We start from the raw sequence: 15,579 nt of genomic DNA, 5'->3' as shown, positions 1-15,579 counted from the left end.
TGTGTATTGATGTTCTAAATAAGTTGTCTTGATTCAGTTGCTGTTACAGATGGTGGTTGAGTAATAACACATTTGTACCATGATTATTTCTGTAGGCACATTTTTTTTTTTTTTTGGCCAGTCCTGGGCCTTGGACTCAGGGCCTGAGCACTGTCCCTGGCTTCTTCCCTCTCAAGGCTAGCACTCTGCCACTTGAGCCACAGCGCCGCTTCTGGCCGTTTTCTGTATATGTGGTGCTGGGGAATCGAACCTAGGGCCTCGTGTATCCGAGGCAGGCACTCTTGCCACTAGGCTATATCCCCAGCCCCTCTGTAGGCACATTTTTAATGGATTTATTTTAGTGTAGCATAAAATAGGGGAAAAAATGGAGAAACATTTTTGCTTCCAGTACAGGACATGGTAGTATAAAGGACTCTGGGTACCATTTTAAATGTCCCAAATACTAAAAAAATAAAGAGGAGGGGGCAGAAGATTTGTCAAGTTATTTAATATCATAAATGAGTAAGGATGGGAAATTTCCAGTAATAAGTGTTTCAGTTGGATTAAGGGGCAGATGGGGGTGAGAGGCACTTTTCCTTCTAGAAATTGGTACAAATTGACACCAGTTTAGGCTTTGTCAGAGACTTACTCACTTCAACATCTGACTTATGTTTAATTTTCAAAATACTCCTAAAAAAAAACAGATGGGGAGGGAGTTATGGAGTATGGGTGAGGGGAGAGAGAAAGAGTAGTGGTAGAAATGTTTTGTTGAAGCTGACCTTATTTCCATTGGAAATATATCAATTATCCCTTTAACATTAATGCACCAAAATGGTGAAATAAAGATGTAATCCAAAAAGGAATTCCTGAAAAACAAATTTCTCAGAACTAGTAAGATGTACAGTACCTTAAAAATCAGTTTTTTGGATTTTCTTCTTTAATGCGAGGGAAGTAAGACTCAAGGAAATGAAGTAAATGTTGCTTAAATGAGCTAGTCACTGGCAGACCTGTTTGACTTTAGAGCTAAAGGTTTCCTGCTGCCGCTGACCAGAGGAATCCTGTGTCCTGGGCACTTTAGGCCTCCTTTCCTGCCTCTCTAAAGGGAAAGGATATTACCCACCTTTCAGAGTCATGCAAGACTGCTTCCATCCAGTGGGAGGCACTGTGGTACAGCAGAAAGAAGCCAACCTGTGAGCCAAGCAGATGGGGTCCCAACTCCTGGCTCTGAGTTCTCTAGCTTAACAGACAGTGTAGTTGCTGGGAACCTTTGCTCTCCTCTGTAGAAAATAAGAATTGTGGGCCTATTAAGAGGCTTCTTTGGGATAATAGGAGTAAAATGTTTCACACTGCTTGGCACATGGTGATTCCTCAATCGGGATAGTGATAAATTATTAGAATTCACTGTACAATTGCTATATTTAATGTAATTCTCAAGCTTTTATTTGCCTAGAACATTGACTTTTAAATCTTCTTACTAAACATAACATACAGGAAAGTATATAAATTACTAACGTATATCCCAATGAATTTTTACAAGTGAATACATTAATATAACTGGCACTAGATTATAAAAATGACAGAGCAGGTAATATATTTCATCATGTAAGACACACTTGAGAAAAAATTACTAGGGTCCTGGTGTCTGTGGCTCACACCTATAATCCTAGCTGCTCAGGAGGCAGAGATCTGAGGATTGAAGTTCAAAGCCAGCCTAGGCAGGAAAGTATGAGATTCTTATCTCCAATGAACCAGCAAAAAACAGAAAGTAGAGCTGTGGCCTAAGTGGTAGAGCACTAGCCTTGAGTGAAAAAGCTGAAGGAAGGAGGGGGAAAGGTAGGGAGGGAAAGAGAAAAGGAGAGAGAGAATGCTTGAGTGAGCAAGCTATAAAGACCCCAGAGGCCTTCCTTAGGCTCCTTTCCAGATATTGCATCCCTCTCTCTTCTGTCCTAAATGTAACCTTATTTTGCATTCTAACACTATAGATTATTTTATTACCCCATATTGAACTGTTTTATTAAATTATGTTGCATATATTCTTTCAGGTCTTTTGTTCCACAAACATTCCCACCTTTGTATTTTCTTTCTTTTGAATTTTAGTCAATTGAGTGGTTTAATATGCTTTTTATTAATAATTGGTTAGCACCTTCTCTTTATGTTTATTGTCTTGTCCTAGTGTCTGTTTCTCTATTTGGGTATCTTTGTTTATTGCTTCTCAAGAATGCTTAAGGAATTCTGGGTAATTCCTGGTCAATACAGAATTCTTTTTTCTTTAATTCAGCAAGGATTTACTTTAAGAAATAAAGATAGAGTAGGAGGGAATAGGAAAGAGAAAGGGAAACCTCTCTGCTTCACAGGCAGGAGATGGGAGTCCTCAGGATGGTGATTTGTATCCTGGTTTGGAGGATTCTTGTTACATTCCTCTGTGGAGACATGTAGCTAAAGAAGTCTTCATATGTTTTAGGTGTTAATATATCTATTGAATGCATTAGAGATTTTTTTCTGTACTTTTTGCCTTTCCTTTTTACTGTATGCTTTTTTTCACTCATTTGATGAGTAGAGTTTTTTTATACTTTAGCCCTATTTCTTTATGATTATGTCTTGTATCCTGTTTAATGGTTGTCTGAGTGCAAGCAAGGTCAAACATCATTGTTTTCACCTCTGTGAAGTAGTTATGGTTCACATTCTGTAAAATAATTTTGTCCCCATTATTCTCTAAGATGCAAAACTATGTTACTTTTTAAGGTTCAACAGAGTTTGGAAAAGATTTCTAAACTAGAGCAGGAAAAAGAGCATTGGATGTTGGAAGCACAATTAGCCAAAATCAAGCTAGAGAAAGAAAACCAACGGATTGCGGATAAGCTGAAGAATGCAAGCAGCGGGCAGGTGGCTGGGCTGGCCCAGGACAGTGCTGCTGTAGCTCCCACTACTGCTGGCCAGGAGGAGTTTGCAGCTAAGGCTGCATCAGAGCCCATGCAGAGCACCAGTCTGGTGAGTGTCTTCAGGCTTGTCCTTGTCTGCAGTTTTCTTTTAATGCTGGTTGATAAGATGTGTTTATTATTAGCCATTGTCTTAGTTTCTTCCTATTCCCATCACAGACTGGGTGCCTTATAAGAGCAGAAATTTATTTTGCACAGTTCTGGAGGCTGGCAAGTGCAGGTCAGGGTGCCTGCACATTTGCTGTCCAATGAGGTGTGTTTGCTGATTCATTGATGGCCACTCTCACTGTGTTCTCACATGCAGAAGTGGTGAGTGAGTTCTCTGGGTCTCTTTTGTAAGAGACCATTAGGTCACCACATGAGGGTTCCTCCTCTTAATATTATTACCCTTGGAACTAAGGATTTCAATGTAGCAATTTTGGTAAGACACAGACATTCTGATCATGACCATCTAAATCACATGCCAGTTTATAGCAAGAATGACCCATGTATTCTTAAAAAAAAAAAAAAGGCAGGGCATACCATTCAAAAATAACTTGATTTAAGTTTCCTGGGATTTTATGAGACTCCATAGTGAGGGCTGGGTTGCTGGAAAAGGTAAAGTAAGTTGAATTTAAGATGATTCTGTTTTTCCATGAAGAACACATAACATGGGTTATATTTCTAACCAAGGACCAAATATCTAACTTCTTACTGAAATTACCACTGGTATTTGCTTTTTTTTTTTTTTTTAGGAAGCACTGAGGTTTGAACTGGGCCTCATACTTGCTAGGCAGGTGCTGTACTGCTGAGCCACATCTCCAGCTCTGTTTGTTGCTGGTTTCTTTTAAGGTAGTCTTTTGCTTTCTTCCCAGGCTCACACCCAGGCCCATACCTGGACCATTTAGCCTATTTTAGACTTCTAGCCATTGCTGGATGACTGGTGTGTACTACCTTGTTCCACTTGTTAAGTCAAGTCTTAAGGATTTTTCTGCCAGGGTGACTGGAAGTGTGGTCCTCCCAATTGTAACCTCCCCTGTAGCTTAGGGTGATAGGAATGTACTACGGCATTCCTAGTTGATAAGTGATGGGGATCAGTGTCAAAGCAGTTGGCATGAACACATTGGAGTACAGCTTGTTTTTGTGAGGTGCTGGCAGTAGGTAACACGGTATAGTGGTTTCAGTAATGTCAGTTGCCTAGAGTTGAGGTTTATCATTTTCTTGAACATTTTCAAGGGTAAACACTCTTCTTGCATGTGTCAGTAGAAGAATTTTCAGGGATATGAAAAGCCATCAGTACTGAACACCATTGGGCTACAAATAATAACTTCATTTGGTGTGTTTGGAAGTAGCTGTTACTTTAAAAATGGGCCATCCAGTTAGTAAGTGCTTAGTTAGCCCCGTTTACTTCTACTGTGTTTCCAACCATATCACTTAAGGGTTTCCTTCTTCCCACTTGCCTGTGCAGTGCTGGTTGCACAATTTTCAATGCATCACAGTTATTATGTATGCACTCTTAGCTTCTGAATGAAAACTTCAGTGTCTTCTTGTTATCTGTAGAGTACTATCTACTCATTTATTTGGTTTGCAAGGTCCTTGGGTCCTAATTTAAAACTGTCTTTCTAGCTGTGTCCTCCTTTCTTTTTTTTACAAACCCAAACAACTCTCTACTGGTAATGCCCTTGGTGTGTCTGCTTCCCTGTCTGCGTGCAGGCCACTCTTTTGCCTAGGTGTCTCCTATCACCCCTGTGCTCAAATACCTCCTCACTTGAGAGTCAGAGGACAAGACATGAGATACTGTCTCTGATTTTTCACACTTCTGTTTATAACGCAATATACACAGTGCCATAGAATAACCATCTTTCTTGACTGCCGCGCAGGATCACAGAACAGATGACATAAAGCAGCCTTTATTTTTTGTGAATTTATTTTTTAAACTTTTATTGTGCAAGTGATGTACAGAGGGGTTACAGTTACACGAGATAGGTAATAAGTGCAATTCCTTTTGAACAGTGTCACACCCTCCCTTATTCTCTTCCAGTGTTTCCCCACAACTTCCCCCCTCCCAAGTTATATAGTTCATTTCCAATAAAGTGTCTAATGGGTTTCACTGCTGAGTTGGCTCACCCTTTGTCTCACTGTTTCTGTGCTTCCTTCACCCCTCCCCAAATCAGATAAACTTATATACAGGACAAAGGGTACAGAAGTAAAAACAGGGACAGATGGGAATAAGCCAAAAGAAAAAAGGAAAGAAGGGGTGGGGGGAAAGAACTACAAACAGTATAAGTAAAAAAAAAAATCTCTTCTATTTTTAGAGTACATTTCGATAGGCATCATTTTATACGATTATATATACATAGCTATTAAGCCCAAAATGTGAATTTATTCTTTAATTAAATAGTTTTACAAGGTGTTTCAATTCAGCGTGTGAGTTTATGAGTACAGTGCAACATGATCAGTGTCACCCCTTTCTCCTCCCCATCCCTTCCAACCCCTCAAGTTACCTGGTTCCGTTTTCACATATGTACATTGAATATTATGACTGCAACTGTCCATCATTCCTCTCTCCCCAACAGATAGGTTTTAAAAATGAGCTACAGTGGCTCATATGTGCTGCCTGCTACACAGAAGTTAGAAAATGTGAATGTTGTGGTTCAAGGCCAGCCAGGGTAAAAGCTAGAGGAATCCTAGCTACGTAGGAGGTGTAAGAAGATTGAGGTCTGAGAGCAGCCTAAGCTAAAAACAAGAGACCTAGCTGAAAAATAACTTAAAGCAAAAAGGTGTATGGTGCAAGTGGTAGAACATTTGCCTAAGCTCAAACCCCAGTAACCCCCCTCTCCAAAAAGTGACTTACTTAAAATGAGCAGTAGCCTAAGGCTTGTATTGAGAGTATTTCAGGTGAGAAAACTTACCCTGCAGTCCTCCTTCCTGCACGTGGCAGATTCCTGCCAACAGTGGCCTGGAACCTTGCCCTGTGCATGGTTGACCACAGAGAGGGCCTGTATTGCCCTCTTCATTCTATGCCACAGCCTTTCTTTATCCTGCTTGTCCCCATTAAGTGAGTGTAAGTGAAATAAGTGTGTATCTCTGTGTGTGTGTGTGTACACACTCCTGGGTCTTGATACAGTTTCTCCTGGGAGGATCTGCCCAATTTGAAGAGTTAATTGATTAACAAAGGAAACTCATCCTTCATACTAGGAGTTTACTTTGGTTCAAGCATTTTAAGGCAGGAAAAAGTAATATTAGATAGAAACTTACTATTTCTCAGCCTACTTACTATTTCTAAGCCTATTTCAAAGGTTAAGTATTTTGTTTGTTTATTTGTGTTGGTACTGGATCTTGAAGTCAGAGACTGGGCACCATCCCTTAGCTCTTTGGCTCTAAGCTGGCACTCTACCACTTAAGACCACAGTTTCACTTATAGCTTTTTAGTGGTTAATGGAGATAATAATCTCATGGACTTTTCTGTCCTGGCTGACTTCAAACTTGGGTCCTCAGATCTCAGTCTCCTGAGTAGGAGGATTTAGGCCTAAGCCACTGGCACCTGGCTAATGTCTATTATTTTCATTAAAATGCCTAATACTGGCAGGGTGTTGGTGGCTCATGCCTATAATCCTAACTACTCAGGAGGCTGAGATGTGAGGATTGTAGTTCAAAGCCAGCCTTTGCAGGAAAGTCTGTGAGACTCTCACCTAAAAACTGGAGGTCATTCTGTGGCTCAAAGTGGTAGAACACTAGCCTTGAGCAAAAAAAGCACAAAGACAGCACCCAGGCTCTGAGTTCAAGTCCCATGACAAAACAAAAACACACACACAAAATCCAAACCCTAGTACTGAAATTTCAGAAAAGAAAAATATGCAACAATGCAAATGACTAGTGGTAGAGCACCAGCCTTGAGGCTGGTGAGAGGCTCAGGAACAGCGACCAGGTCCTGAGTTCAAGCTCCATAACCAACTAAAATTAAAATTTAAAAAAAAAGGAAATGAGGGGCTGGGGATATAGCCTAGTGGCAAGAGTGCCTGCCTCAGATACACGAGGCCCTAGGTTCGATTCCCCAGCACCACATATACAGAAAACGGCCAGAAGCGGCGCTGTGGCTCAAGTGGCAGAGTGCTAGCCTTGAGAGGGAAGAAGCCAGGGACAGTGCTCAGGCCCTGAGTCCAAGGCCCAGGACTGGCCAAAAAAAAAAAAAAAAAAAAAAAAGGAAATGAAAAAGCTTAAATTAATAGAATTTAAAAATATATTAAGATATAGGCATGTTAAAATAGATGTGAAATATGTATGTCATAATAGATCTATGTTGTAGATCAATACAGAGTGCATATAATTAAAGAAAAAATGCGTTATCTTAAATAACTGATCCACTAGTTAACATTGTATATAAAATTGCAGATCTTTAGCATAATGTTAATACACACAGTGTTGTTAGAAACTGTGTGTAAACTTAGTTATTTAGTTCACAATATTCCATATCTGATGTGTTATTTTACCCATGATTGGACATTGATTACAGTTTTGTCTATCTTAAGTAACATCTGTTTTCATGTTTAAGATTCTTTATGTATTGGTAATTTCCTTGGGTTATATTTCTTAGGGTTAGAGTTACTGGATCAAATGTATTTATGTTTTCAAATTCCTTGCTCTCTTTTGCCTAATTCTGTTAAAAAGGCTCTATCAGTTTATATTGTTGTTCATAGCACATGAGAAAAATAGTTACAATTTTTTTTTTGCCAGTCATGGAACTTGAACTCAGGGCTTGAGCACTGCCCGTGATCTTCTTTTGCTCAAGGCTAGCACTCCACTACTTGAGCCACAGCGCCACTAATATTTACAAATCTGTATTGCCAAGTATTTCCTTCTATTTGACACCATTCCTTTGAGGGACTTTTGTGTTGTATTGCATTTTCAAATTATAACTCTGGAGGAAGGGTCCAGGTGGGGAGGTCAAATAGATGTATGTCTGAAGTAAATGTGGCCATAGTTGAATATAGGAAATTAAATGATTACTTTGTTATTATAAGTAATTTTCTTTGGGGGGTGGGATTGCTATCCCTGCTTTACTGAGTAGAAAAATATATCTTTTCTATTTTTAAAAAATCTAATAAAAACTCTTTAATAGTAGGTGAGCATACATTTATTAGCACACGTAGCTCATTCTTCAGAATAATCCTCTTGAGCGTATTAGTTAGAATATTTGAAAACTGTGTTATTAGGTGACATATCTGATTAGCAGAATCTGTTGAAATGTACTTTTTGTAAACCATCATGCCCAAGCACCCAAATATCCTGAAAATAGTATTATGACTGTTTCCGAAATCTTAATTCACAAAAGCTTTAAAAAAGAAAAATCTAACTGGGCACCCATGGCTCATGCTGGTAATCCTAGCTACTCAGGAGGCTAAGATTTGAGGATTATGGTTCAAATCCAGCCTTGGCAGTAAAGTGTGTAAGACTCTTATCTCCACTAAAACTATTAAAAAAAAAACCAAAAACCCAGAAGTGGAGCTGTGGCTCAAGTGGTAGGGTCCTAGCCTTGAGCAAAAGAAGCTCAGGGACAGCACCCAGACCCTGAGTTTAAGCCCCAGACCAGCACCAAAAAAAAAAAGAAAAAAATCTTAACTGTATTATAATGTGTTTAAAATTACATAATTATGAGTCCTGTGGACATGGCTCAAGTGGTAGAGCACCTGCCCTGAATTCAAACCCCAGTACTGCCAAATGAAACAAAACAGCATATTTTTGATTAATTTAAATTTGAGACCAATGCTTATGTTTTAATATTATAACAAAGCTATTTCTTTTGTGCTCTCAGCTGGAGTGTGTATTGTTTGTATATTCTGTATAGACTGTTTAATTATCATGGTCTCCATGAAATTGTCTACAACTTTCCTAGCTCCTGCTTTGTAATTAGCATGGAAATTATAAGATGGGGTCAAAGGCTGATTGTCTCTTGCTCTTTCTGGACTTGGTGTTGGCTTTCAGTGAAAATGGTGTAGGGTTTGGTAATGGTCTTTGGGTTCTGCCTCAGGACAGGACTAGTGAATGCAGTTATTTACATGTACAAGTACAACTTCTTATAGAGAAAGACAGTACTAGAGCTGCATTTCCAGTTATCTGAACCTATGTGGGCTGAGCAGAGGAAGTGTTATGGGTTTAACTTCTTGTGTCGAAATTTATACATTCTGTTCTAACCATTTCTCCTCCTTGTTTTCCAGATTGGGATTTTAACCAGGACGTCTGACAGCGAGGTAATGTGCACTTGGCCTCATAAGTTTGCTAGTAAATATCTTGAAGTATGTTTACCTCCTGTGGAAGCTATCTTTGTCCACTTTTTTTTCTTGGACAATTTTAGCAAATGAAGAGCAAATGTTTTCCCTTCCATCAGTGGAGGCTCAATGGAGCCTGCTTTTGTATCTACCTTGTGGAATGGCTCGTCCTGGAAGTTGACAAGTGTGGCTCCCAACAGCCTGCCATGCTCTGTGAGGCAGAGGAGCATGCTCTTCCACCTGGGAAGGCAAGGTTCCTCAGGGCCGATGAGCACTGTGCGCTAAGCCAGTGAACCCAGGGCAGCTTTGGCTTGTCATCCAGGTTTACATATTTGATTCTGAAGTATTCTAAGGTAGAACTTTATAAATAACCATTGAGAAAAACTGAAGTCATTCACCTTATCGTTCACTTTGGCAAACTGATTTAAAAAAAAAAGAGTAGGCTGGTCTACTTATAGGTAACCTCGAACTTCTTTATGTATTTTTAAATTAAAATTAGTAGTATATCATTCATTGCTAAATAGCTGGAATAACAGTCTGAAGCAGAGGACAAAAACTGTTGAGTATAGAAATAGTTTATTAGTACATTTAAAAGCATTAGGATTTTCTTGAGATAATTTATAAGAAATGAAAAGAATGTTCAAAATTTAGAAATTCCAATCAATCTCCTCCCTCCATTTCCCTTCCTTATTCTAATTAGGGTCAGACAGATGGAAGTTAACAGTCAGGTTTGTGGCTCAGGGAACTCCGTATTCCCTCTCAGCTCTATTCTCTGAGAAATTCTGTAGGCACAACTTCTTTCTGAGGTGAGCAAATGCAGAATAAAAGAAATTGGGGTCTAGCACTGGTGGCCCACACTTGTAATCTAGCCATTCTGGAGACTGAGATCCAAGAATTTTGGTTCAAAACCAGCGTGAGCAGGAAACTGTGAGACTGCTGTCTCCAATTAATCACCAAAAAGCTGGCAGTTGAGCTGTGGCTTAAGTTTTGAGCAGAAAAGCTCAGGGACAGCACCCTATCCCAGTGATCAAGTCTCAGGACTAGCACCCCCCGCAAAAAAAAAAAACAAAAAAGGAAAGAAAAGAACTTGGGGCTGTCTACTTACCTGCCACATCTGACATTTCTTTGGGGGCTAAGCAAACTCATCACTTTTCAAGTGAAAATGTGCAAAATATTGTCCTTTAGGTTTGTTTTTTTCCCCACTAGAATATTTTCATCTGCCTGGCATTTGTCTTTTTTGTGTGCTCTATTTAGGTTCCAGATGTGGAATCTCGTGAAGACTTAATTAAAAATCACTACATGGCAAGGATAGTAGAGCTCACGTCACAGCTGCAGCTGGCTGACAGCAAGTCAGTACATTTCTATGCTGAGGTGAGTGGAGGTCCATCCAGCTGGTGCTTTCCCTGCCCTTCAGGAACTGGGCCACTGTTCTGTTGTCTACTTGAGGAATAAAGTTTGTGTCTGTTTTTATTCATGTCAATGATTAGCCTATATACCACCCAGAAATGTCCAGTTTAATAGCTGCAAAACTGGCTTGTCATTTTCAAGTCACTGCAAAATGGTTGGGAGACGTAGAAGAATCTTTCCTTAGGTCATATGCTATGTGCTTGGAGCACTGTTTTTAGAGTTTCTTGCTTTCCAATTAGAGATGGGTAGATCTTTACAGGGAAAAGGATTTTTCACATAAAGCAAGGTAAAAGGCAGAAAATGCCTTTCTAAATAATCTCCCTCTTCTAAATGGCAGATTTGCAGAAATAAATTCCTATATGTGATGAAATAAAATGTGTCCTTTTTGAACTTGTAAAAGATATCACATCTCAAGAAAAAAAAATAAAAAGGATATCACATCTTTTTGTTAGGCTTTTGTTTTTTTCTTACCAAATATATTATCGTCAGAGAATTAGAAAAACACTGTCAATAAAATTATATACAACTTGCAAAATACAAAGGGGAAAATGAAGGAAGTATAGATATCAAATAATAAGAAACATTAGACCAAGTGCTGCACTGTGGCTCATACTTGTAATCACAGCTACATGGGAGGTAGAAACCTGGAGGATTGCTGTTCAAGGCCAGCCTGGGCGTCAAAGTTAGCAACACCCCATCTTTCTCAATAAATTGGGCGTGGTAGTTTATACCTGCCATTCCAGCTATTGGCTATTGGCCATAGGTAGGAGGATCAAGCTGTGAGGCTGGCTCCAGGCAAAACCCCACAAGTTCCTCCTTGAAAATAAGCTTAAAAGAAAAAAAAAAGGCTAGGATGTCTTATGTGGTAGGGTGTCTGCCTAGCAAGCACAAGATCGTGCATTGAAATCCCAGCACCACAAGAAGTAAAATGATGAATTAGAATGGGTTCTGTTCAGCTTGCAAGGCTTTCAGGGCCACAGATTTGAAACTTTATTTTAAAAGGTTATAATAGATGGCAGAGTTGTGCTGCTTAAAATTGAAAAAGAAAAAAAAAAAGACACGCTTTATTGTAGCCTAACTATCTGTGATTGTCTCCAACACTACAGGGGTAGAGAGGGCAACAGGAGCCATTTGCTAGTAGTGGGGAAGGGCTTTGTCTCTTTCCTGCTAAAATAAATGCTGTGCCTAGCTCAGGGTGGTTTGCAAGCAGCCATTGCATTTGTGCTTGATTCAGAGTGATGGGTCCGTGCTTACCCAGTCATGGAATATAGCCTGTAATCCATCTCCATTGCTTGCTTCCCTAATTGATTTCTGGGTCAATGACACAGACTTGAAATCATCTTCATGAGGAGCTGGGCCTTGCTTGTCTCTCTTCCACTTCGACAGGTGCAATGATAATGAAGCACAGAGTAGATATTTGATTAATAGGAAATGATTTGATTGCTTTATGCGCCTTGAAATTTTTTTGAAAAATAAAATGAGTAACAGAAATTTTCTAGGTTGTCGTATTTTCAAGAGACTTTCTTATTTTAGTGACTGTCTTCAGTACAACTGTGACACAGGAATTTTTAGATTGCCTTAGTTTTTTCTCATTTATAAACAGGAAGCGGTGACCTCTTGTATGACTTTACTGGAATGGACAGGCAAAGTGCCTGGTGTCCACATAACAATTGCATGGGTCCCGTCAATGCTTTCCTCTTGGTGCCTTGGCAGAAAGTTTGGGGTCTGTCTCATTGCACACTCTATTTGAACAATAGTGTGAAATAGAACTTTTTCTTTTTCATCTGGTCTGACTTTGGATGGTCTGGATTTTCCAGAGAAAACAGCTATGCTGTTCCCTATATCCTGGTGTGGGGTTATAAAGCTTTTATTGCTTCTATAAGGTGACTTATGATGAAGGACTTAAAGCACAAGGAATGTGTTGGGCAGGAAAGTGCATGAGACTCTTGTCTCCAATTAACCAGCAAAAAGTCAGAAGTGGAACTTTGGCTCAAGTGACACACACACACACACACACACACACACACACACACACTCTCATGGTTGGAAGCCACTGATCACTTTTTTCCTGCAAGGAAAAGGCTTTAGTTTATACTTTATTTTTGTGATTTTTTTAAACTTACCATTTAAAACATTTATTTTCCTTTTCTTATTGTTAGTGTAAAGATGATGTACAGAGGGATTATAGTTACATAAGTCTGGTAATCAGACCATTTCTTTTTTTTTTTTTTTTTTGCCAGTCGTGGGGCTTAAACTCAGGGCCTGAGCACTGTCCCTAAGCTTCTTTTTGCTCAAGGCTACTAGCACTCTACCACTTGAGCCACAGCACCACTTCTAGCTTTTTCTGTGTATGTGGTCCGGAGGAATCAAACCTAGGGCTTCTGCTTGCTAGGTAAGCACTGTACCACTAAGCTACCGGAATAGCCCACGAGTACATTTCTTTTTGAACAGTGTCATGTCTTCACATTTTTTCCCACTTTTTCCCTTCAGACCCCCTCTCCCACAAGGTGTATAGTTCATTTGCAATTTAATATTTAGTGAATATCACTTCTGCATTTGTTTGCTCTTTGTCCCACCATTTCTGTGCTCTCCCTTACTCTCTCCTAAATAGATAAACACATATAATAAAAGGTACAGAAATAAAAAACAGCAACAAAAGAAAAAAAAAGAAGCAAAATAACACAAAACCTCTTGTTTTTATTTCTTGGAATTCATTTTCATAGATATCATTTTGTCATATACAGCCTTTATTATATTGAGGAATATTCCATGGATTCCTTGCTTCTCCAGAACTTTTATCATAAAGTGTTGTTGAATCTTGTCAAATGCGTTTTCCTCCATTTATTGAGATGATCATGTGGTTCTTGTCCTTGCTCACTCCTATTGATGTGTTGTATTACATTAATTGACTTACATATATTCAACCAGTTTTGTGTTCCTGGAGTGAATCCTGTTTGATTATAGTGTATGATTTTTTTTTTGTTTTGGTTGTTGAATTTGCCAGCATTTTATTGAGAAGTTTTGCATCAATGTTCATTAAAGAAATGGGTCTGTAGTTCTATTTCTTTGATGAATCCTTATATAATTTTGGGATGAGTGTTATGCTGGCTTCATAGAATGAGTTTGGTAGTGACACTGATCACTTTTGAAATGAACATATCCCTTTCATTTGTCTTAAGTACAAATAAATCCTGGGTAAAGGTAGAAAGTTCTTATAGTTTTGTAAACACTGGTCACTAGATTAGTACTACGGAAAAACACTGATGAGCTTGAACCGCTGGATTTTTTATCCTTTACTAAAATGATGAGATAGGCCCACAGCTTTCTCCTATGTAGTACCTATAGGAATTCAAGAAATATTGGTGGAATGAATAGATGGATGGATAACTTTTGGCTATGCATCAAATTCTAGTAACTTTCCCTGAAACAGACTTGATTTTGGACAGTGCTGCCTCTAGAAGTGAAATGTTTTCTGACTTATAGTGCCGAGCCCTCTCTAAAAGACTAGCCTTGGCTGAAAAATCTAAGGAATCACTGACAGAGGAGATGAAAATGGCCAGTCAGAACATCAGCAGACTGCAGGTGAGTTCATAAGTTCATAATGCACAGGTAATGTTTTCTCAAGAGTAGTTCTCAGGAAGCAAAGTCAATCTTTCCTTTCAGAAAAATAGTGGCACCTGTTTGTTTGTTTTTTCTAACCACTTTATTTCTATCTCATTTTAAAGTAAAAAATACTTATATCAGCCCAAGAGTAGTTGTCTTATTTGTTTTCCCTCCTGACTTGATCTTTATTTAAAAATTCTCTTACAGTTAACATTTTTAAAAATTATAGGTATTTATTTAAAATTCCCTGTTTGTCTTCTTCCTTATAAATAAATAGCAGTTTGCTGTAGGCTTGTTCTGTACATGTTATTCCATTCTTTCTCTTTCCTATTTCATATCTGCCACAAATTTAAAAAGATGGGGATGCAAATGTATTCCTCCTTCTTCCTTGCCCTGTTTTAAATTAGCCTTGTTTTTCAGGAAGCTCCTGTTATTGTAAACATTGGTGCCAGGCAGGCACAGGAAAACCCAGTAATACAGTACTGCCCAGTACCTTCTTGTTTCAGATTAGTTTCTCCAATTGGTTGGGAGCACAAGATTAGATTTGAGAGGCTGACGGGAGCGGGAAAGGTGGGTGGAAAGAAGAATGTGCCTTCCAGGGTGCGTGCCCAGAAGGCTGTAGGCCAAAGAGCTGTGGGATGGTGCAAATGCGAAGAAACCTCGTGTAAGGCGTGGGGAAGCGGTGGGGATTTGGAAGCCTTGTTTAGCCTTCTGGTTTTTCTGATGATTTTATGCCTTGCATAGATTTTTATGCCTTACTCTTTTGCATAGAAATTATGAACGTATTTTGAAGACTGAAATGTTTACCCTCCCATTACTTCTAACTTTGTTTCCCTGTTAGGCCTGTGCATTAGCTTTCATGTTATTTGACCAACTTGGCCATCTTGCTAAGTTGCTCTTCCAAATGATTGTGATACATTTAAAAAGCTTCAGAGGGGTGCTCCTGGCAGGGCTTTGAGTTTTCTCCTCTCTTTTCCTTTGCTGTGTAGGATGAGCTGACAACTACCAAGAGGAGTTATGAGGATCAGTTAAGTATGATGAGTGACCACCTGTGCAGTATGAACGAGACACTGTCCAAACAGAGAGAAGAGATTGACACGCTCAAGATGGCTAGTAAGGTAAGTCAGGTGAGATGAGGTCATACTTAGTGTTTAATATGGTCCATACATGATATTGCATTGTTAGGCATTCTGAAAGCCAAAGGTTATGAAATTTAAAGTGCTTGTGATTGATTTTTTCTTAATGCCATTTGTTCTGTCCAGAGGAGAATTAAGTTTCTTTGGCTGAGTTACAAGCTGAGGCTTTAATACTGCATCTGATGCTTTTTTGGCATTTCTGTTATTCTTGTGTAAGAGGAAGGGGGCTCACAGAAAGCTTTAGAAGAGGGACTACTGTTTGCTATACAAGAG

General features: G+C 39.1%; 1 protein-coding gene across 1 annotated transcript in view; it reads left to right on the top strand.

Annotated features, from left to right (window-relative positions):
- Window positions 1-15,579, top strand: part of Ppp1r21 (protein phosphatase 1 regulatory subunit 21) — a 58,978-nt gene that overhangs the window by 40,364 nt on the left and 3,035 nt on the right. The window contains exons 17-21 of the mRNA XM_048352960.1: window positions 2,722-2,967; window positions 9,110-9,142; window positions 10,415-10,531; window positions 14,051-14,149; window positions 15,160-15,288. Of these exons, the coding sequence (XP_048208917.1) occupies window positions 2,722-2,967; window positions 9,110-9,142; window positions 10,415-10,531; window positions 14,051-14,149; window positions 15,160-15,288 (624 nt within the window). The remainder of the gene's footprint in view (window positions 1-2,721; window positions 2,968-9,109; window positions 9,143-10,414; window positions 10,532-14,050; window positions 14,150-15,159; window positions 15,289-15,579) is intronic.

The sequence above is a fragment of the Perognathus longimembris genome, chromosome 8 (assembly GCF_023159225.1).
Source record: "Perognathus longimembris pacificus isolate PPM17 chromosome 8, ASM2315922v1, whole genome shotgun sequence".
In the NCBI taxonomy this organism is placed as follows: Eukaryota; Metazoa; Chordata; class Mammalia; order Rodentia; family Heteromyidae; genus Perognathus; species Perognathus longimembris.
Note: the sequence above shows the minus strand (reverse complement) of the source record. Positions and strands in the feature narration are given on the sequence as shown.